Genomic DNA, 22774 nt, shown 5'->3' on the forward strand with positions numbered 1-22774 from the left:
TCTATTCATAATTTTGATGCCCTTTAGAGACCTCTCCGCACATTTTATGGTTACGGTTACGTCGCGGTGGCGGGAATTAGGACAGTTGCAGAAGACGCGTATATCGGGGCGTACCGCGCGCACCTCCTCGGGCACGAGGTGATCGGGCGGATAGACTTCTTCATCGGTTGGTGGCCACCAAGGCGGGGTTGATGGGTCAGTGGATTCCTGAGGGTTTGTTGACATGGTGGATAGGATTAATAGGTGGGTGGATGTTCTTAGATTGCTGTAAGTCTGCTGAGTAAGTAGAGATGATGCTTGTTGAGAGGAGAAGAGGATAGTGATTGTTAAAGAATAAAGAAGGAGAAGGATCAGGACAGCCTATATAGACTTTGGAAACAGTAGTGGTAGAGCATCCGGAGCTTATTATCTCCGTACGAAGGTACAGTGTAGGCAGTGCAGTGATGAAACATGTACCGCACGAAAAGCGTTATTATGGTATCTGTAGAGTGTATGGACTCGCGAGGAATGATCATCTGCACCAGCAGGTCAGCTGGTGCATGCTAGTGTAAAGCTTTAGGCGGCGGGAGTAGAATATTGGATGGTATGAAAGGAGAGTATAATCGCCACTCTTCCTTGTTTTGGGTTGCTTCGCAGCACTTCCAAATATCAAGCTTACTGGATGACGCGGAGAGGCTTCGTTGATGCCAGCATTGGCGGACAATGAGCCTTGGCTGTTGAGCTAAAGCAATTGTCAACAAACCACAATTTCAACCAGCATAGACACATCTGCACAAAGATAATTCACCCTCAGCCCCATACCACATTTTTAACGATAGAAGGAAGTGTGCTTCAAGCAGCTCAAAGTATGATTTGTCCCAGCGGATGCAAGGGAGAAACGCTAATAGTATCAAGACAAGTGCGCCGCACAGATTTGTTAAATCGTAAGCTTCAGGCGTCGTCACCGGCTCGAAACTAAACAAGATTGATTTGTGATAAATACCAAATTATTAGGCTGAGTATGCGCGACAACATAAACCCTCGATAGCTGTCCCCAATGAGATTTGGTAGCCATAAAACTGCTCTTGCACCACTAGTACCTCGTTTTTCAATGCTTGGCTGCACGGACGGAGACGTTTCAATATGGTTACCCTCTCGATCATGGCGGAGATTCGATTGGATACTCCGTCTTTTTAACCGGTTATATACGTCATTATTCTACTTATAACCACCTATGAGCCCAACGACCATATGGTAAAACCCGATCCACAGTTTCATAGGAATTTCTGCTTTGCTGGCCGTCTGCCGCTCATTCACGATGACCATCCGCCGCAACCCTCCCCCTTCCTCGATATCCTTGAAAAGCGCCGAGTTGGCATTCCCAACCTTCTCAAAGTACCCGTCAATAGCGATCCCAGTACCACTACCAACAACGCGCAGCTTCACCAGAGCCCGCAGCGTACGCGCCCGATAATCCTTGTCCAACAGCTTTCCCACGACAAACATTGTCATAAGTATCCCAAGAACACCGACCACAGACATGAAAAGCTGATGCATGTGTACCATCATAAAGAACGCTTTGTGGCGCGAGTTCATCTGATTTGTCGAAAGTCTTAGGGTTAAAGGCTCGCCCGTGAGGGCAGCCGAGACGATGCTGAAGTGGAATTTTGCGTTCATGATGGTGAGGGAGCAGTGGATGGCGTAGAGGGCGAAGGTAGCCAGCATGGCTAGGATTTGAATGTTGGCGGCTAGCATTATGTATGGCTTTTCGTCCTTGAAATTTGGATAGATGAGGCGTCAAGATGTTGAGTTTTGGATAGATTGGGCTTCGATGGTGAGATTATAAGGGTTAGTATCGAGAGTCCGGTGGAGTGTTGAGCTAAAGATGATGGAGGACCGCTGCACTGTCTATCTACTTCCAACGAACAAAGAGATTAGGCAGCTAGGCTATTTCCTTACCCGCTAACACATTACATAGGAGTCTTGTACTTATTATTTACACTCGCAAAACAACACTATATAATATGTAGGCTTCTCCAAGTTCATAGAGTAAATATATGGGCGCTAGGTTTAATATAATAAATAATTAAATTAAACTCCTATTAGGTAAGTTATTTTAGTAAAATAATATTATTAATAATAAAGTAATAATAAAATCTTATCTAAAGTATAGTAATAATATTTTATATCTTCTATATAATAGCTTTATCTTTATCTTTATTTATAAAGATTACTAAAATCTATAAATATTAAATAAAGGCTAAAATAGTAACCTTAACCCTTCTTTACTATTATTTAAAAGACTTTCTTTAAAGCCTTTTAATAATCTTTAATTTTATATTTATATTTATATAATCTTTTCTAGAACTTATTTATATTTTATAATCTATTAATATATAATATTTTTATATTAAGTTTAGTTAAATATAATTTTTAATTATTTTTATAATTTTAATATTATTAATTTACTTAAGTATTATTTATTAAATTGATAATAAAGTATTTTAGAAATAAACTTAGCTAAGATATTCTATCTTAAGTCTAATTTTATTAAATTTTTTAAAGTTAAAGAAAAGCTATTTACTTATTACTTAATAATTTTTATTATTAAAAGATAAAATTTCCTTTAAAAGGAAAATTTATAAGAGATTTCTTATTTTAAAAACCTTAGAATAGAATTAAATATTTAATAGAATTAAATATTTTATTAAATATTAATTATAATAAAAACTTTTCTTTTATTTAAAAAAAATTTAAAAGAAGTTTTATTTTATTTATAATATTTAATAGCTTTAAAAACTTTTCTTTTATATAAAATTATTTTTTATTTTAATATTTAAGAGTTTTAAAAGGCTTTAAAAGGCTTAAGCCTTTTAGTAATAGCTATTAAATAATTTAAGTAGGCTAAGCTAGCTATTAACTAAAAGTAAAATAATTATATAATTACTTCTATAAGTAAGATAATAATATAATTACCTTTATAAGTAAAGTTATTTATTAAGTTATATAAGCCTTTAGCCCTCTTAATAATACTATAACCCTCTTTATAATTATAATTATTTATTATTATTATTATATATTAACCCTAAAAATACTTTAGTTTATTTATCTAGTATATCTTAACCTTTAAAGCTTATTTAAACCCTTTTATAAGCTCTACTAATAGCTATATTATTTAAGCTATTACTTAAGCTATTACCTAAGCCATTATTTAAGCTATTATCCCCCTTAAATAGCGTTATATTTATATTTATAAATAATATTATTAAAATATTTAATAGCCTTCTTTAGCTTATACTTCTATATAATTAGAATATAGTTATAGAGCTAAACTTTAATAGTAGCTTTTCTCCTTTTAAAAGCTTTTATATTAATAGCTTTTTCTTACTTTTAACTATTTATAATATACTACCTTTTAACCCCCTTAGAAAGCTTTTAAACTATATTACCTAGAGGGGCTTAGAGTCGCTTAGCTTATATTTTACTTTAGTAGCTATTATTTAAAATATACTCTTAATTAGTGGCTAAAGTAGTAAGCTTTTTATATTCTTAAGTAACTTTTTTTTAATATATTTAGTTATATTTTATAACTTTTATTATCTTTTTATTTATAAATACTTTTAACTTCTTTTTAAAAAGTAATATATTATTAGAAACTAATACTTTTTAAAGTTTTTTAAATAAAAGTTTTAACCTAAAGTTTAAGCTAAAATATAGGTTCTTATTAAAAAAGAATTAAAATAAAATCTTTTTATTTTAATAACTTTTAAAGCTTCTAAAGAAAAGTAGCTAATATTCAATATATTAAAAATAACTTTTAAAGTACTTATTCTCCTTTTATAAAATAATTATTCTTTAAAAAGTAGCTTTAAATTTAGCTTTAATAAAATAATAAAAAAGAGGCTATAAGCTAGCTATAAAGGCTTAAGTAATAATAATTTCTTTACTATTAAAAAAAATAATTCTATTAAAAAAATAACATTATTATAGAAAATTATAACTTTATTATTAAAAACAATAATTCCTATATATATAAAAGATGTTTTAGTACTTATTATCTTAAATTTTATTAGTAAAAATGTTTTTCTATTTTTAAAAAAAGATGAAAAAAGAGTAGATATATAAAGTAGAATTATAAAAAATTTTATTTTTTTTAAAAAAAGTATTTATCTTAGTAGAAAACTTTACTTAGTAAAAGTACTTTTTTATACTTGCTTTATAAAGGTACTCTTTTATACTCGCTATATAAAGGTACTCTTCTATATTTGCTATATAAAAGTACTTTTTTATATTTACTTTATAAAGGTATTCTTTTATACTCGCTTTATAAAGGTATTCTTCTATATTCGCTCTATAAAAATACTTTTTTATATTTGCTTTATAAAAGTACTTTTCTATACTTACTTTATAAAAGTACTTTTCCATATTTGCTTTATAAAGGTACTTTTCTATACTCGTTTTATAAAAGTATTCTTTTATACTTACTTTATAAAGGTACTTTTCTATACTTATTCTATAAAAATACTCTTCTATATTTATTATAAAAATAATAAATTTAATATTATATTAGTTATACTTTATCTAATCTTTTATCTCTTTTTAACATTATTACTACTTTTTTATAAAATAATTATAATCTTTTTTTTAATCTTTTTTATAGCTTTTCTTCCTATTCTCTTCTTATTTTTTACTCTCTTTATCCTTACTTTAGAATATTAGCTTTAAAATATTAAAGTAATATTATATATCTACTAGGAGATTATCTTTTACTTTCTTTATTTTAGCTCTTTTATATATTAGCTTTAAAATATTATAGTATTATATACTTATTAGGAGGATACCCTCCTATTATCCTTCCTATTTTATAATTCTCCTACCTTTTATATAGTATATTACTTTATTATATTTAACCTATTTTAAATATTTAGTAAATATATATTTATTAATCCTTCTATTTAGTTTCCTAAATATTAACTATTATTTTTCTTTTTTATCTTATAATATAGTTAATTTTATCTTGATAGAAATATAGTATTTAATAAATATTTAAGAGTATAAGGCTAATATTTAGGCTATTTTTTATTATTTTAATATATTTATTTCTAAAATACTAAAGCTAGAGAAATTATTTTACTATATTTTAAAAATTAATAACCTTATTAACTACTTATTTAAAATAGGTACTTAACTTAACCCTAACTTAGAGAAAATCTAAAGTAAGTTTTTTAAATTCTTATTACCTAATATTATAAAGAAATTCCTTAAGTTATTTACTAATATAGCTATTTATAATATATTCTACCTTCTAGATAAAGTATATTAAAAGAGCCTATATTAAATTTTAAATATTATTATAAACCTTTATTCTTATCTAATTAATTATAAAAGTATTATAGTCTAGATTAGATTCTAGTTCTAGCTATAATATAATTTAAAGCTATAAGCTTATTTCAACTAGTTAAGTAAAGAATATTAGTTAATCCTCTACTCCCTATATAAGTAGTAGGAATATTAATTTTAGCTTATATTACTTAGGCTTAAATAGAATATCTAGTCTAATATTGTTTTACTCCTAGTAAAGTTATATAATTTTACTAAAGCTTTCTAAGAATATTTTACTATCTTTAAAAAATATATTAATAATCTCCTAGCTTCTTTTATAGATTACTTATTTAATAAAGAGTTTAATTACTTTACTGCCTTATAAACGCTTTAATTAATTACTAATATCTAATTATTTAAGGCATATATTTAAGGAATTAGGTTAAAATTTATTTATTACTTTATAAATATTTTACTTTAAGAGACTCACCGCTTAAAACATTTCTATAGAGCTAAAGTTTTATTTTTATATTTAGCCTAACTTTTCTATTATATAGAAAAGTATTTTACTAGCTTAAACTAAATAAATATAAGGAATAAACTACTAGCTAAATAATACTTTTTATATAGATTATAATATTATTAATATTTTATATATATAACTTATAGTCGCTATATAAGTCTATAGATATATCTTTAGGCTTATCTACTTTATTTAATCTTATATTCCTACCTAATAAGCTTTTATATACTATTATTTTCCCTATATTTTTTATAAATCTTTAGATTTATTTTATATTTATATTATATTATAATTTACCCTATTTAGTCTATATCTTAGAGTTATATCTTAATACTTCTACTATTTATGATATAAAAAACGCTATTTTATATTATTATCCCCTTTACTTTTTTTATTTTTATATTAGAATCTATTATCCTACCCTTCTATTATATACTTTATTAACCTTTTTATTATTTTAACTAATACCTTATATACTTAATTCTATTTAGTTATTAATATATCTAAGAAAGGTTATATATTATTAAAGCCTATAATGTTATAATTTACTATTTAAATAATAATAAATATTAGTTATTACTACTAATAGCTATTCTATAGTAACTAGCTATTTAAAAAAAAGGCTTTAATAATATATAACCTTTCTTAGATATATTAATAACTAAATAGAATTAAGTATATAAGGTATTAGTTAAAATAATAAAAAGGTTAATAAAGTATATAATAGAAGGGTAGGATAATAGATTCTAATATAAAAATAAAAAAAGTAAAGGGGATAATAATATAAAATAGCGTTTTTTATATCATAAATAGTAGAAGTATTAAGATATAACTCTAAGATATAGACTAAATAGGGTAAATTATAATATAATATAAATATAAAATAAATCTAAAGATTTATAAAAAATATAGGGAAAATAATAGTATATAAAAGCTTATTAGGTAGGAATATAAGATTAAATAAAGTAGATAAGCCTAAAGATATATCTATAGACTTATATAGCGACTATAAGTTATATATATAAAATATTAATAATATTATAATCTATATAAAAAGTATTATTTAGCTAGTAGTTTATTCCTTATATTTATTTAGTTTAAGCTAGTAAAATACTTTTCTATATAATAGAAAAGTTAGGCTAAATATAAAAATAAAACTTTAGCTCTATAGAAATGTTTTAAGCGGTGAGTCTCTTAAAGTAAAATATTTATAAAGTAATAAATAAATTTTAACCTAATTCCTTAAATATATGCCTTAAATAATTAGATATTAGTAATTAATTAAAGCGTTTATAAGGCAGTAAAGTAATTAAACTCTTTATTAAATAAGTAATCTATAAAAGAAGCTAGGAGATTATTAATATATTTTTTAAAGATAGTAAAATATTCTTAGAAAGCTTTAGTAAAATTATATAACTTTACTAGGAGTAAAACAATATTAGACTAGATATTCTATTTAAGCCTAAGTAATATAAGCTAAAATTAATATTCCTACTACTTATATAGGGAGTAGAGGATTAACTAATATTCTTTACTTAACTAGTTGAAATAAGCTTATAGCTTTAAATTATATTATAGCTAGAACTAGAATCTAATCTAGACTATAATACTTTTATAATTAATTAGATAAGAATAAAGGTTTATAATAATATTTAAAATTTAATATAGGCTCTTTTAATATACTTTATCTAGAAGGTAGAATATATTATAAATAGCTATATTAGTAAATAACTTAAGGAATTTCTTTATAATATTAGGTAATAAGAATTTAAAAAACTTACTTTAGATTTTCTCTAAGTTAGGGTTAAGTTAAGTACCTATTTTAAATAAGTAGTTAATAAGGTTATTAATTTTTAAAATATAGTAAAATAATTTCTCTAGCTTTAGTATTTTAGAAATAAATATATTAAAATAATAAAAAATAGCCTAAATATTAGCCTTATACTCTTAAATATTTATTAAATACTATATTTCTATCAAGATAAAATTAACTATATTATAAGATAAAAAAGAAAAATAATAGTTAATATTTAGGAAACTAAATAGAAGGATTAATAAATATATATTTACTAAATATTTAAAATAGGTTAAATATAATAAAGTAATATACTATATAAAAGGTAGGAGAATTATAAAATAGGAAGGATAATAGGAGGGTATCCTCCTAATAAGTATATAATACTATAATATTTTAAAGCTAATATATAAAAGAGCTAAAATAAAGAAAGTAAAAGATAATCTCCTAGTAGATATATAATATTACTTTAATATTTTAAAGCTAATATTCTAAAGTAAGGATAAAGAGAGTAAAAATAAGAAGAGAATAGGAAGAAAAGCTATAAAAAAGATTAAAAAAAGATTATAATTATTTTATAAAAAAGTAGTAATAATGTTAAAAAGAGATAAAAGATTAGATAAAGTATAACTAATATAATATTAAATTTATTATTTTTATAATAAATATAGAAGAGTATTTTTATAGAATAAGTATAGAAAAGTACCTTTATAAAGTAAGTATAAAAGAATACTTTTATAAAACGAGTATAGAAAAGTACCTTTATAAAGCAAATATGGAAAAGTACTTTTATAAAGTAAGTATAGAAAAGTACTTTTATAAAGCAAATATAAAAAAGTATTTTTATAGAGCGAATATAGAAGAATACCTTTATAAAGCGAGTATAAAAGAATACCTTTATAAAGTAAATATAAAAAAGTACTTTTATATAGCAAATATAGAAGAGTACCTTTATATAGCGAGTATAAAAGAGTACCTTTATAAAGCAAGTATAAAAAAGTACTTTTACTAAGTAAAGTTTTCTACTAAGATAAATACTTTTTTTAAAAAAAATAAAATTTTTTATAATTCTACTTTATATATCTACTCTTTTTTCATCTTTTTTTAAAAATAGAAAAACATTTTTACTAATAAAATTTAAGATAATAAGTACTAAAACATCTTTTATATATATAGGAATTATTGTTTTTAATAATAAAGTTATAATTTTCTATAATAATGTTATTTTTTTAATAGAATTATTTTTTTTAATAGTAAAGAAATTATTATTACTTAAGCCTTTATAGCTAGCTTATAGCCTCTTTTTTATTATTTTATTAAAGCTAAATTTAAAGCTACTTTTTAAAGAATAATTATTTTATAAAAGGAGAATAAGTACTTTAAAAGTTATTTTTAATATATTGAATATTAGCTACTTTTCTTTAGAAGCTTTAAAAGTTATTAAAATAAAAAGATTTTATTTTAATTCTTTTTTAATAAGAACCTATATTTTAGCTTAAACTTTAGGTTAAAACTTTTATTTAAAAAACTTTAAAAAGTATTAGTTTCTAATAATATATTACTTTTTAAAAAGAAGTTAAAAGTATTTATAAATAAAAAGATAATAAAAGTTATAAAATATAACTAAATATATTAAAAAAAAGTTACTTAAGAATATAAAAAGCTTACTACTTTAGCCACTAATTAAGAGTATATTTTAAATAATAGCTACTAAAGTAAAATATAAGCTAAGCGACTCTAAGCCCCTCTAGGTAATATAGTTTAAAAGCTTTCTAAGGGGGTTAAAAGGTAGTATATTATAAATAGTTAAAAGTAAGAAAAAGCTATTAATATAAAAGCTTTTAAAAGGAGAAAAGCTACTATTAAAGTTTAGCTCTATAACTATATTCTAATTATATAGAAGTATAAGCTAAAGAAGGCTATTAAATATTTTAATAATATTATTTATAAATATAAATATAACGCTATTTAAGGGGATAATAGCTTAAATAATGGCTTAGGTAATAGCTTAAGTAATAGCTTAAATAATATAGCTATTAGTAGAGCTTATAAAAGGGTTTAAATAAGCTTTAAAGGTTAAGATATACTAGATAAATAAACTAAAGTATTTTTAGGGTTAATATATAATAATAATAATAAATAATTATAATTATAAAGAGGGTTATAGTATTATTAAGAGGGCTAAAGGCTTATATAACTTAATAAATAACTTTACTTATAAAGGTAATTATATTATTATCTTACTTATAGAAGTAATTATATAATTATTTTACTTTTAGTTAATAGCTAGCTTAGCCTACTTAAATTATTTAATAGCTATTACTAAAAGGCTTAAGCCTTTTAAAGCCTTTTTAAAACTCTTAAATATTAAAATAAAAAATAATTTTATATAAAAGAAAAGTTTTTAAAGCTATTAAATATTATAAATAAAATAAAACTTCTTTTAAATTTTTTTTAAATAAAAGAAAAGTTTTTATTATAATTAATATTTAATAAAATATTTAATTCTATTAAATATTTAATTCTATTCTAAGGTTTTTAAAATAAGAAATCTCTTATAAATTTTTCCTTTTAAAGGAAATTTTATCTTTTAATAATAAAAATTATTAAGTAATAAGTAAATAGCTTTTCTTTAACTTTAAAAAATTTAATAAAATTAGACTTAAGATAGAATATCTTAGCTAAGTTTATTTCTAAAATACTTTATTATCAATTTAATAAATAATACTTAAGTAAATTAATAATATTAAAATTATAAAAATAATTAAAAATTATATTTAACTAAACTTAATATAAAAATATTATATATTAATAGATTATAAAATATAAATAAGTTCTAGAAAAGATTATATAAATATAAATATAAAATTAAAGATTATTAAAAGGCTTTAAAGAAAGTCTTTTAAATAATAGTAAAGAAGGGTTAAGGTTACTATTTTAGCCTTTATTTAATATTTATAGATTTTAGTAATCTTTATAAATAAAGATAAAGATAAAGCTATTATATAGAAGATATAAAATATTATTACTATACTTTAGATAAGATTTTATTATTACTTTATTATTAATAATATTATTTTACTAAAATAACTTACCTAATAGGAGTTTAATTTAATTATTTATTATATTAAACCTAGCGCCCATATATTTACTCTATGAACTTGGAGAAGCCTACATATTATATAGTGTTGTTTTGCGAGTGTAAATAATAAGTACAAGACTCCTATGTAATGTGTTAGCGGGTAAGGAAATAGCCTAGCTGCCTAATCTCTTTGTTCGTTGGAAGTAGATAGACAGTGCAGCGGTCCTCCATCATCTTTAGCTCAACACTCCACCGGACTCTCGATACTAACCCTTATAATCTCACCATCGAAGCCCAATCTATCCAAAACTCAACATCTTGACGCCTCATCTATCCAAATTTCAAGGACGAAAAGCCATACATAATGCTAGCCGCCAACATTCAAATCCTAGCCATGCTGGCTACCTTCGCCCTCTACGCCATCCACTGCTCCCTCACCATCATGAACGCAAAATTCCACTTCAGCATCGTCTCGGCTGCCCTCACGGGCGAGCCTTTAACCCTAAGACTTTCGACAAATCAGATGAACTCGCGCCACAAAGCGTTCTTTATGATGGTACACATGCATCAGCTTTTCATGTCTGTGGTCGGTGTTCTTGGGATACTTATGACAATGTTTGTCGTGGGAAAGCTGTTGGACAAGGATTATCGGGCGCGTACGCTGCGGGCTCTGGTGAAGCTGCGCGTTGTTGGTAGTGGTACTGGGATCGCTATTGACGGGTACTTTGAGAAGGTTGGGAATGCCAACTCGGCGCTTTTCAAGGATATCGAGGAAGGGGGAGGGTTGCGGCGGATGGTCATCGTGAATGAGCGGCAGACGGCCAGCAAAGCAGAAATTCCTATGAAACTGTGGATCGGGTTTTACCATATGGTCGTTGGGCTCATAGGTGGTTATAAGTAGAATAATGACGTATATAACCGGTTAAAAAGACGGAGTATCCAATCGAATCTCCGCCATGATCGAGAGGGTAACCATATTGAAACGTCTCCGTCCGTGCAGCCAAGCATTGAAAAACGAGGTACTAGTGGTGCAAGAGCAGTTTTATGGCTACCAAATCTCATTGGGGACAGCTATCGAGGGTTTATGTTGTCGCGCATACTCAGCCTAATAATTTGGTATTTATCACAAATCAATCTTGTTTAGTTTCGAGCCGGTGACGACGCCTGAAGCTTACGATTTAACAAATCTGTGCGGCGCACTTGTCTTGATACTATTAGCGTTTCTCCCTTGCATCCGCTGGGACAAATCATACTTTGAGCTGCTTGAAGCACACTTCCTTCTATCGTTAAAAATGTGGTATGGGGCTGAGGGTGAATTATCTTTGTGCAGATGTGTCTATGCTGGTTGAAATTGTGGTTTGTTGACAATTGCTTTAGCTCAACAGCCAAGGCTCATTGTCCGCCAATGCTGGCATCAACGAAGCCTCTCCGCGTCATCCAGTAAGCTTGATATTTGGAAGTGCTGCGAAGCAACCCAAAACAAGGAAGAGTGGCGATTATACTCTCCTTTCATACCATCCAATATTCTACTCCCGCCGCCTAAAGCTTTACACTAGCATGCACCAGCTGACCTGCTGGTGCAGATGATCATTCCTCGCGAGTCCATACACTCTACAGATACCATAATAACGCTTTTCGTGCGGTACATGTTTCATCACTGCACTGCCTACACTGTACCTTCGTACGGAGATAATAAGCTCCGGATGCTCTACCACTACTGTTTCCAAAGTCTATATAGGCTGTCCTGATCCTTCTCCTTCTTTATTCTTTAACAATCACTATCCTCTTCTCCTCTCAACAAGCATCATCTCTACTTACTCAGCAGACTTACAGCAATCTAAGAACATCCACCCACCTATTAATCCTATCCACCATGTCAACAAACCCTCAGGAATCCACTGACCCATCAACCCCGCCTTGGTGGCCACCAACCGATGAAGAAGTCTATCCGCCCGATCACCTCGTGCCCGAGGAGGTGCGCGCGGTACGCCCCGATATACGCGTCTTCTGCAACTGTCCTAATTCCCGCCACCGCGACGTAACCGTAACCATAAAATGTGCGGAGAGGTCTCTAAAGGGCATCAAAATTATGAATAGAGACTACGGATTGGCAATCGACGGACTACGTGCTCATGGTAACACGAAACGCATAGAAAAGTTGAAGAAATTGAGGAATGAGCTACTCAAGTTCTATGACGACCGTTACAACCGACATAGTGGGGCGCCAGAGAAAGCCCCCAGTCTAATGATAATGAACAAAAGAGATTATCCTATGATCGTGGAATCGGACGAAGACTTCAAGCCTTGGGAGACCGCTGAAGTGCCTTGATAAGACGATGACGACCAACGGGGAATCTGTGAGAGTACGGATGCAGGTAATGGCAGGGGAAGGAGCATCACGGAAACTGCAAGACTACGATTGGAGGTAATGGCAGGGGGGAGTATGGCAAATCACATAGATGGCAGATTCAGGAAACGAAAGTCACTACTATGGCTCTGGTTTCTCGACTTTCCTTTCATAAGGGACTAGGGCATGGTACGGATGAGAGCAGGCATTGGAGAGATTAATGGCAATGGGGGTAGACCTATCAAACATTCTTTATGTAGCTTAGCACTAATAATCTAAAATCTTCAGGCTCGGCAAAAAATAATACATTCCTTGTTCTACGGTGGTGAATAATTAGTCTATATAAGAATCGTTGCCGCATGTTCACAACTGCAACCTTAGATTTAGGCTTGCTGTTGGTATATCCTTTGTTTATCCCGGGCATAAAAGCATATATGCTTAGATTCATCACTGGCAGATAGTATATGCAAGGTCATTCGTGAATGGACGACTTTCATCACAAGAGCCGAGATGTGAAACAAAAGAGCAGGATTACAGACGGTAGCAGTGTAGCCAATCAAAGACTTATTTTCCTCTGGTGATTTTCCATATTGAAACGTCGCCGTCCAGGTTGCCAAGCAGTGAAAAAGAGGCCCTAGTGGTGCAAGAACAACCATTTCATTAATTGCTTTCATTGAAGACAGCCATGACTATTAGCATTCAATTTGGGTTGGTTTCAGGTATAGTAACCACACGTATCGCTTACGATTCGTCAGGTTTGTGCTTTGGTCGAGTATAGAGTCTCAACCTCAAGCAGCATAGCCTTTCCGATTGGATCCATTCGGTATGATGTTGCATGCTTCTATGGGTGACTCTTCGTTCGTGCTGGTTTTGGTTGAGATTCGTGGACATGTGATTCAGACATGGCCAAGCTAATCTGGTCTCGCAGGTCGTCATCCTTGATAACCCTATACAGTCTGCTAAGACCAGACTGTTGCTAGTCGTTCAAAACATGTTTCACCACCGCACTGCATGTAGTGCAGCGAAAAGCTAGGCCATATGATGCTCCACTAACATCGTATCGAAATTATATAGCGGTGTTCTTGACCCTACTCTTCCTTCTTCCTTAACAATTATTATCCTCTTCATTCCTGAACAATCATCATCCTCTTTAGTCCATTCTTGAACAATCATCATCTCCATCATCACTATCTACACTACTTACTTGCAATACGTCCAATCCCAATCAGCCAACCATCAATACTACCAAAGAGAACATTACGGGAGAGCTAGTGATATGACATCGGCACTTGACGTACTAAGGTTTGATTTGCCGTTATTCTCGGAAGAGTGTTAAGACTAATGCGACACGTTTATCACTCAAAACATATGTGTATCTACGTTGAGATCGATTAAATATCCGATCGCAGTTGTTCCAGCAATCTTTGAGGCGATCGGCTTCAGATCTTTTGTTGTAGACAAGAGATTGACCCCAAAGTCCATGATCAAGCGCTGAACTAGAGAGGCTCAATCTTTGCAAATATATTTCAGGAATTGCGGCAACCTAATTTATAAATTAAGAGATAAATAGCTTGTTTCATCGATTGAACTAGTTGATTTAACATCTATTCAACCTTGCAATTAGACGACTGGTCAGGAATCGAAAAAAGGTAGAAAGGAGCTAGAGACATTGTCGGTTTAAGCCACAAAATCCTGCTCAGGGGCTCCGAATTGCAGTCGCCGTGAAGTCAGCAGCAAGAGAAGAATATAAGTCAAGTCTATGAATGTCACTTTCTTCAATATATTTACATAAACAAAACCGATAACCCTAACGTTGTTTCTTATCTTCAAAGGAAATTCGTCTTCAAACCCTCTACTCATGAATTGCGTCCCAGCAGAAACCAGGACTCCTCCACCTCCCACAAAACCCTCCCCCAACACCCCCATCCTCTCCCCTTCCCTCAATGATCCGTCGACTCCGTATCCCCCGCCTCCCCCTCGACCGCCGCATTCGTCACCGCATTCTCCGACGTTTCCCCATCATGACTCATGCCCGCCCCACCTCCAGTTCCAACCTTCCTCCCATTCGCCGACACACCAGCCTTCTTCTCCGCATCCGACACCTTCTTGGCCAGCGACGCGTGAATCGTATCACTCTCCTCTGGGGCAGACGCCACGATCGCCCATTCCCCCTTCGTGTCCGGCTTGACCTCGTATTTCGACCCGTCCTTGAGCTTGTCGGCTTGCGCTTGCAGGCCGTTCGCTACGGCAATCAGGGCTTGTTGTTCTTGGGCTTTGTTGGCGGCGTCGGCGGGGGTGGCGCCGGAGTTTGCGTTGCCGGGAGGCACGCCGCCGCCCTGGGCGGCTGCGGCGGAGGAGCTGGCTGCTGCTGCTGCTGCGGCGGGTCGGGCTGCTGCTTCGATGGCTGCTTTTTTGGTTTGGTCCGCGTTTTCTACCGCTGGATTTGGGTTGGGTTCTAGTCTCTTTTTAGTTGCGTGGAAGGAGATAGTTGTGTGGATTGTTTGAGGTACTTACGGACGGCTCCAGGGTTAGGGTGTGGGGCTGCTAGGGCAGTGACGGCGAAGAGGGATGTGGCAATATAGAAGAATGTGGTAGACTTCATGGTGGACTTGGGCGGTGGCTGGAGCTTTCAAGTCGAAACTTCTTTGAGGCGATTGTACAGAGATTGAGAGTATAGAATCGTGTTGCTGGTGAACGACTGGTATTCGCGATGGATGTCGAGGTGATATTTGGAGGAGGACAAGTCTGCTTTTTTATACTCAAAGGTGTGAGCCATCCACGCAGAGTTTTTCACGATGACTACTTTGCAATCGTGTATGGATCGTAGTAAAGACGTCATTCACCAGGATGAGTGTGTTTTCATCTGAGACACGGCTTTCTATTTTCGGTCGTGGAGGGTGCGCGATTAAAGCTCTTAAGCGTGCATAGACTGCCAGAACCCGAAGAAACACGTCCTGAGAATCGATTAGTATAGATGTTCGGAGGTTGACACGGCATGATGGAACACCGGCGCACCAAGGGCCACCCATTCAGACCAATGAGATCTATCACGACAGACGTTTCACCCCAGGGTACGGCTTCTGCTTGCGTACTTTACAAGTGCGCAAACATGGCAGACGACATCCACAATGCACTAGTGGCATGCCTAGTTCTTTCAAGGAACTCTTCCCCGAGGAAGTAAGTATTGAAAATCTACATCCTTTCGTGCTATTAAGCCATTCATTCCAAATTACCCGGACTGGCCCCTACAGTCTCGCAGTGAAGTAGGTACATAGTAATCTGAAACCACTAATGGCAAGAAAGGGAGCTAATTGCCCGTGCGGGGTAAGCAGGTACGTAGAAAGCGACTTTCCATGTCCCTATAACTTCTTTTCATTCCAAGGAGGATTTAACCTGAATTCCGTGGAAATGTCCGGGGAAACGTCGGTAGAAGAGTTGAAAGAGGCCACAGTTCTATCTTTGACCTCTCTTGTAAATCTCCAAAGGACTATTTAGTATAGACAGCATGGATGGTGGACGGAAAGATATCGTTTCAAATCTTAGGGCACTAACAGACTCGGCGTTTCGTGCTCAGAATGCTTGTCTGTAGTGCTTAGCATTCTTATCATATCGACGGCAAGAGGTTGTTTCATGCGGACGGGTTGTTTGGCGATTCGCGCATATAAATTCCGATATCCTGCGGCACGGACCTCTGACATCAGGAAATTTGGTAGCCAAATTCCCCGCTATTGCTCATGTCAGAAATTTTCTGATTGTCAATTAGCTCGAGCTTTGCGATTGGAGTAACCCTGTCGACGGAAATTGCTTAGTTTTGATGTCAGGCTGAAACCGCACAAGTTGAAACAAGTCCTATTGCTCTCGGATTTCTACAAAGAGTAATAGATCTGCAGAATACAGGCACTGCCTGTAATATTTAGTCTTTCTAGCTAGTTCCTTCGTTTCGGCGTCATGAGATCAAGTACTCTACATGTGGATAGCCACTACACAGAATACGTCACCCTACGCCATCTCGAAGCTGCCAAAGCGAACTCAAAAGAAGAAGGATGTTGCAATTGCCAAAGCAGATGGGACACTGGTATTCTGACCGGATTATTCCCCTCCTGAATTGCCCCACTGGCGCAATCGCACTGCAAACACAAGAACGACCTGTCAGTCCTCATTCACTGCCTAGCAAGAGCTGAAGCTACCTACATTCAAGAGCGGTGGGTCATAAAGTGGGTTGGACGGGCATTGCGACGAGGAAGCTTTGCGGTAGGAAGGAGTCGTGACATGAGAGAACCGAGAGCCATCATATCTATGGTCGTAAGGTCAGAGGATTGTTCCACGACATCCACAGCCAATCACACAATTTTCCCAAGCGACGCCGCATCCGGATCCTCCAGTGAAACCGGATGCTAGAACGAGATCGGAACGTGAGTCTGAGATTCACACATATCATGGCGGCGCTGCACGTGGAAGGTGGTCAACATTTGTTACTGGGTGCTGAATGAATCATTGTCTTCGGTAGTATCTTCGAGTGATATCCCTACATCATATTCTGCTTGGTTTCACGATGATAATCATTGCTGCCTGCCTTCGACCCTCAACCCGGCAGATCACTCGACCCCATCTCCTCTTGAAGGTGCAGCGCTGTATCCTGATTGATAGCCCTGCCATTTTCATCGCCACCGCCCCTCCTCTTCGCCCGCGAATGCGATTTATCCTCATAAACACCACGCTCCCTAGCCATCGCATCTGAGGGGATAGAGTGAGAAGAGGGAACACCATCAACCTTCCCCTTGCGATGTCCCTCTTCATCAGAACCCAGGCGGTTCCCTCGGTCCCCGAGCGTGGAGTCGGACGGGTCTTCGTATTCCACGCAGGTGATGCGAGAGATGCGATTGCGCTGGTGCGGGGAGAGGCGCAATAGGCATGCGCGGTAGCTGGGTGTGTTGGCGATTAATATCGATGGGGATAGGATTGTAGTCGTGAATGCGTGTGTTTGAGGGGATTGTGGAGATGTGGTGGGGCGGGGGACTTACAAGTGTATGATGATTGGTTGGAAGGTGACGAGACAGGGGCATAGGAGGCCGAGGGAGAGTTCTGTTACGGTCCAGTAGCTGCCGTTTTTGCCGGTCCCTGGAGAGGAAGAACTATGTCAGCAGAGTAGGGAGTGGGCAAAGGACTACGAGCAGTGGACTGCTTCTCTGGTAATACTTCAAGCCATTGCCGGGTAGGGCATAATGACTCACAGCCAGGATCTTTCGAGTCTTTGTATTTGATAGCATAATACAGCCGCATCGTAGCAGATATCAAAGTCAGAGTTCCCAAACAGAGGATGAAACTGATCCCCAGCCTCGTCAACTTCCTCGCCTGCAAACTCCAGATGATGAAAAGCGGCAGAATGAGGAGAATCAGATCAGACCCCAGATTGAAGCCGTGGATGGCAAAAAGATACTTGCTGACATTAATCGAATGCTCGACTTTGACCTTCTTATCCAACTGTGCGGCTATTGGTAGCGTATTGAAGATCTCGCGGATCAGCACTGCGGTGGCGAAACTGCTGTACGCGAAGATCATGAACCAGCACACGTACGCAAACCATCGCTTCACAAACACCCGCTTGTATAGCAGGATGAGCGATATTCGGGATACTGAGAATGCGAGGGCATAGATGATATTTGCTGCATACCCAGCCTAGGTTTGCGATGAAGTCAGCCCAGGTGGCTGTGCGCAATAGCCTGCCTGCCTGCCATGAAGCGACGCGGGGACTGGCCGACCTTGTTACGGGATGTGAAGGTTGCTTTAGGGATGTCGAGGGTGTGATGCCCATACCCGTACTTTACGGAAAGCACGCCACAGGTACAATGCCCTATAACCAATATCTAGTCGCCCCATGGTACCATCGCGGTAAACAACCCTAAGGGTTCGAGGAGCCCATCAAAAACCTACCCCAGCGAGAATGAGAACGTAGTCGTCGGCTCTAAGCGCGATCTTTTGTAGCCTCCGTCCCCACATACGGAGGACGATGGCGAGCTCGACGATGACCGTGATAATTATCCGATAGGTGGACAAGCCATGCGCCCAGTTCTCATTGGGGCGGGCGAGCTGGTAGTCTCTCTCCGCCTGGGTGAGTTGTGGTGTCGCCATGGTCGATGTAGAATCAAGGCGAGATGCGTCGATCTATGTGGCAGGAATCAAGCCCCTACATGCGTGCAGGGACGGTGGTATCGTCGTCGCATGTGGTTTTCGACGATACCACACCATACGCACGAAGGAGAGAGAAAAGGGGACACTGTCTGGGAAGGCCATGAGTTTGAATTGTAATACTAATTTCGCGGAGGCGGGACGTTTTTGCGTAGATGGAGCACCACCCCAAGTCTCTAATCCCAAAGCGTAACTGACCGACAACGACGATGACCAGACAGCGCAAAGTCTATTCAGGAAGTCTAATTACTATGATGTCAGTAGTGTAGAGAACAAAGGGGAGGAAGCGCTAGAAGCCTACCGTCAGATCTAGAGGCACGATCAATGATTTAGTGGCGAATGATGGCAGAGTCTAGTGCTGCCGCGTGCGACCTAAACGAAATGACGGATGAGACAAGCTTCACACACGTTCCCGTCATCAGAGCACAGACCACGATATCTAATTGGCTCTGTTTGGCAACCGGAAAATTGGCTGATTTTCTGGCATCAACGAGCTGATTTTCCTTACTTGAGAATATCGCTCCCGCTTGGTGCCTGGCCCCAATCGCGTAGATCAGGTTCGAATGGCCTTCCTCTGTCAATCTCGTGAGGGACGAGGAAGGCTTCGAACAGTATGAGGTGATAAGCCTGTATAGAGGGATCGCTTTTCAATGTTCTGTGAGGTGGGCTAGTTTGATTCCGGCTGTCTTTTTCTTAGGCTCCCTTTAAACGTGCTCGGGACGTGGCTTTTACAAATCTTCTTGCAGGCAACTCTAGAGTGACTTTCTAGCACGACTCCGCTGGAACATCATAGAAGTCAAATGTCCAGGTCGAAATTCTGTCTACTCTTCATGCAACTTCTCTTGTGTTTCTCCGGACAACCCAGTTCTCTTGCGTCGAGTATAGGGAGCTAGAGCTAGACCTCATGTATGATGAGGAGAAGGGTCGTATTTAGGGCTCTTACCTTGAAGGACCTGGTATTTGACGAGGCTGCTTTTCAAGAGAGCAATGTGAGCAATTATTGCAAGATGTTTTGGCGATACTTGCCTTTACCACTGTTGAATTTGCGACGACTGTCCCTGTGCCTTCACCGGTTTCTTCAACAATTGTGATGTACGGGGGACATTTCCATTGAGATGATCTATGATTAGCCTTTTGGAAAGGAATAGTTGCGCATTGCAGTGGTTATAATTATCATTTGTAGGTACATACTAACTTTTTATCGGTCACCCGCAATCTTGAAGAATAGTTATGCGGATAGTCACCTAGATTATCCCATCGTCTGGTAAAGCCCTTATTTCAGGGGTAATCTTAATTTCTATAGTATTTTCGTCTTACACGGTCTAAATAGTCCCGCTAGCAAGCTATATAATTATAAATATATATTCTATATATACTATAGCCCTTAGTAGTTCTAAATAATTAACTTCGTTATCGCTAGATTACTTTATTTAGTTTTAACTTATTTAATAGCTTCTAACTTACTTATTTTAAATATATATAACTTCTATAGTTAATTCTATATATAAAATATATTATTAAGCGTCTAAGCTTAATTATTTTATATTTATATAATATCATAAGATAAATCTAATTACTAGATAAAAGTTAGTTAATATTATATCTTTTTAATTAATTAATTAATATATTTATAAGCTTAATTTAGAACTATTTGTAATTATTACTTAAGCTAGCCTTTTTAATAGCTCTTTTAATATAAATATACTAATCTTATATATATTAATTATTATAGTATTAAAGAGGAAATAGAAACCTAGTATCTAATTATATTATTATATCCGTTATATAATATAATAAAATTAAAGTTAATTAGTTTTATTAACTCTATTTATATTATAATTATAATTATTAATAGGCATTAATATTAATAGGTTTTTAATAGTTTTACCGCTAAATATAAAGCAAAAAACTTTAATATTTAAAAATATCTTTATAGGCTGTCGTCGCTCTTATAATATAGTCTTACAACTATTATAAATAATAATTATAAAAAGTATAATAGCTTAATCTATTTATATAAATTAAAATACCTTCTCTTCTTTGCTAATTACTCTATATAATAATCCCTATATAAATTACTTACTATATTTAATTTTTAACTTTAAAATACATAGCTATAGACTATAATTCTTCTTTTTTTATAAATGCTTTTTTTACTAAATTATTTTTAAAACTTGCTCTTAAGCCTCTTATATAGTTTTTAAAGTTTTAATAGTTTCTACTACTTTAAAACTATTATATTTAAGCTATTTAAAGAGCTATAATAATATAAATAAATTATTTAACTAGATAATATATTTATTTAATATTTTTTAGAAATAAGATTGTAATATAAGCTATAAAAAAATAGCTTATATATTAGAATAACTTTATTCTTTAATTTAAATAGGGTGTAATCCTTATAAGATATTTTTCTTAGAGTATTATAGCTAATTTAAAACAAAGTAGTTGTTAGCTAGTATTTATATTTTATATCCTTCTAATATTAATTTACTTAGAATATTAATAATATTATTAAATTAACCTATAAATATAGTAATAGATTTATTAATACTTAAATATATTCTCTTTAGCTAATAATACTTAAATAATTTTTTTAAATATTTATTTAAAAGCTTTAGCTTATTAAAAACTAAATCTAAAATATTTTTTAATAATTTAAATATATATAGAAACTTATTTAATTATTTAAACTAGATTAAACTTATATAATATATTATATTTTAATAAATTAGCTTATATTCTATATTTTAGTTTTAAAAGTCTAGCAACTTAATCTTTATATAAAGCTTTATTTATATAATAATTTTTAGGAATATATATAGCTTATTAATAGTAGTAGTATTCTAAGCTCTTATATATAAAGTAGATTTTATAGCTTTAATTAAAGAGATCTCGCTTACTATATAGGTATTTATACTATCGACGAAGATTTTAAGTATTTTATTAATAAAGAATAAGTCAAAGATATCCTAAGGTTATTTAGCTTTTATAAGCTTTAAAATATGTTTTTTTTATAGGTATATAGTTTTCTAATTTTTATTACGTTAAAGCGGGGTAATAGCTATTAAAATAGGGATTATTCCTTCGAAAAGAGTAGTAATAAGAGCTTTAAGTCTAATAGTATATAGTCTACGTTGTTAGATATTCGATTACAGCTTATAGTAGTTGTAATAGTGAAAAAAAAAAAAAAAAGGTGGCTAGAAAACGCGTCCAAATTAGGCTCGGATTTAAGGGCTTTACCAGACGATGGGATACATCGTATTGTAGCATTTGTAATATGTGATTGAGCGAGAAGGCTACGAATATCCGGGTGTAAATCCAAAAGTTGCACGAGAAAATTACGGGCTCGCGGCGGTATTGGATGCATGGAATCTCCTTGTCTTCGCGCAGTATGCAAGCAGTGGCCTATTCTTCGCACACCATCACCTGTGGTGTGGAACTAGATTTTATCATTTTCTTGATGTTTGAGAGGATCAACCATCAATTTTTCTCTACCCTGTCCTTCAGCAACTCCGTGGGCGGCACCTTGCAGATGAT

General features: G+C 33.5%; 5 protein-coding genes across 5 annotated transcripts; 2 read left to right on the forward strand and 3 right to left on the reverse strand.

The window, feature by feature from the left end:
* Nucleotides 1-1197: 1197 nt before the first annotated feature.
* On the reverse strand, nt 1198-1734 carry KY384_007470 (uncharacterized protein; the record flags this gene model as incomplete). The annotated part of the gene is made up of 1 exon (XM_044815961.1): nt 1198-1734. The coding sequence occupies one exon, from the start codon at nt 1732-1734 to the stop codon at nt 1198-1200; it is 537 nt and encodes a 178-aa protein (XP_044666601.1).
* Nucleotides 1735-11065: 9331 nt separating this feature from the next.
* KY384_007471 (uncharacterized protein) lies at nt 11066-11602 on the forward strand (the record flags this gene model as incomplete). The annotated part of the gene is made up of 1 exon (XM_044815962.1): nt 11066-11602. The coding sequence occupies one exon, from the start codon at nt 11066-11068 to the stop codon at nt 11600-11602; it is 537 nt and encodes a 178-aa protein (XP_044666602.1).
* Nucleotides 11603-12574: 972 nt separating this feature from the next.
* On the forward strand, nt 12575-13030 carry KY384_007472 (uncharacterized protein; the record flags this gene model as incomplete). Its single annotated transcript, XM_044815963.1, has 1 exon — nt 12575-13030. The coding sequence occupies one exon, from the start codon at nt 12575-12577 to the stop codon at nt 13028-13030; it is 456 nt and encodes a 151-aa protein (XP_044666603.1).
* A 1958-nt stretch (nt 13031-14988) lies between these two features.
* Nucleotides 14989-15650, reverse strand: KY384_007473 (uncharacterized protein; the record flags this gene model as incomplete). The annotated part of the gene is made up of 2 exons (XM_044815964.1): nt 14989-15503; nt 15563-15650. The coding sequence occupies 2 exons, from the start codon at nt 15648-15650 to the stop codon at nt 14989-14991; spliced, it is 603 nt and encodes a 200-aa protein (XP_044666604.1).
* A 1980-nt stretch (nt 15651-17630) lies between these two features.
* Nucleotides 17631-19177, reverse strand: KY384_007474 (uncharacterized protein; the record flags this gene model as incomplete). Its single annotated transcript, XM_044815965.1, has 4 exons — nt 17631-17970; nt 18070-18180; nt 18276-18724; nt 18980-19177. 4 exons carry the CDS (start codon nt 19175-19177, stop codon nt 17631-17633), a joined length of 1098 nt encoding a protein of 365 aa, XP_044666605.1.
* Nucleotides 19178-22774: the final 3597 nt, after the last annotated feature.

Source organism: Bacidia gigantensis (genome assembly GCF_019456465.1).
Source record: "Bacidia gigantensis strain McMullin 20006 chromosome Unknown contig_278, whole genome shotgun sequence".
NCBI lineage: Eukaryota > Fungi > Ascomycota > Lecanoromycetes > Lecanorales > Ramalinaceae > Bacidia > Bacidia gigantensis.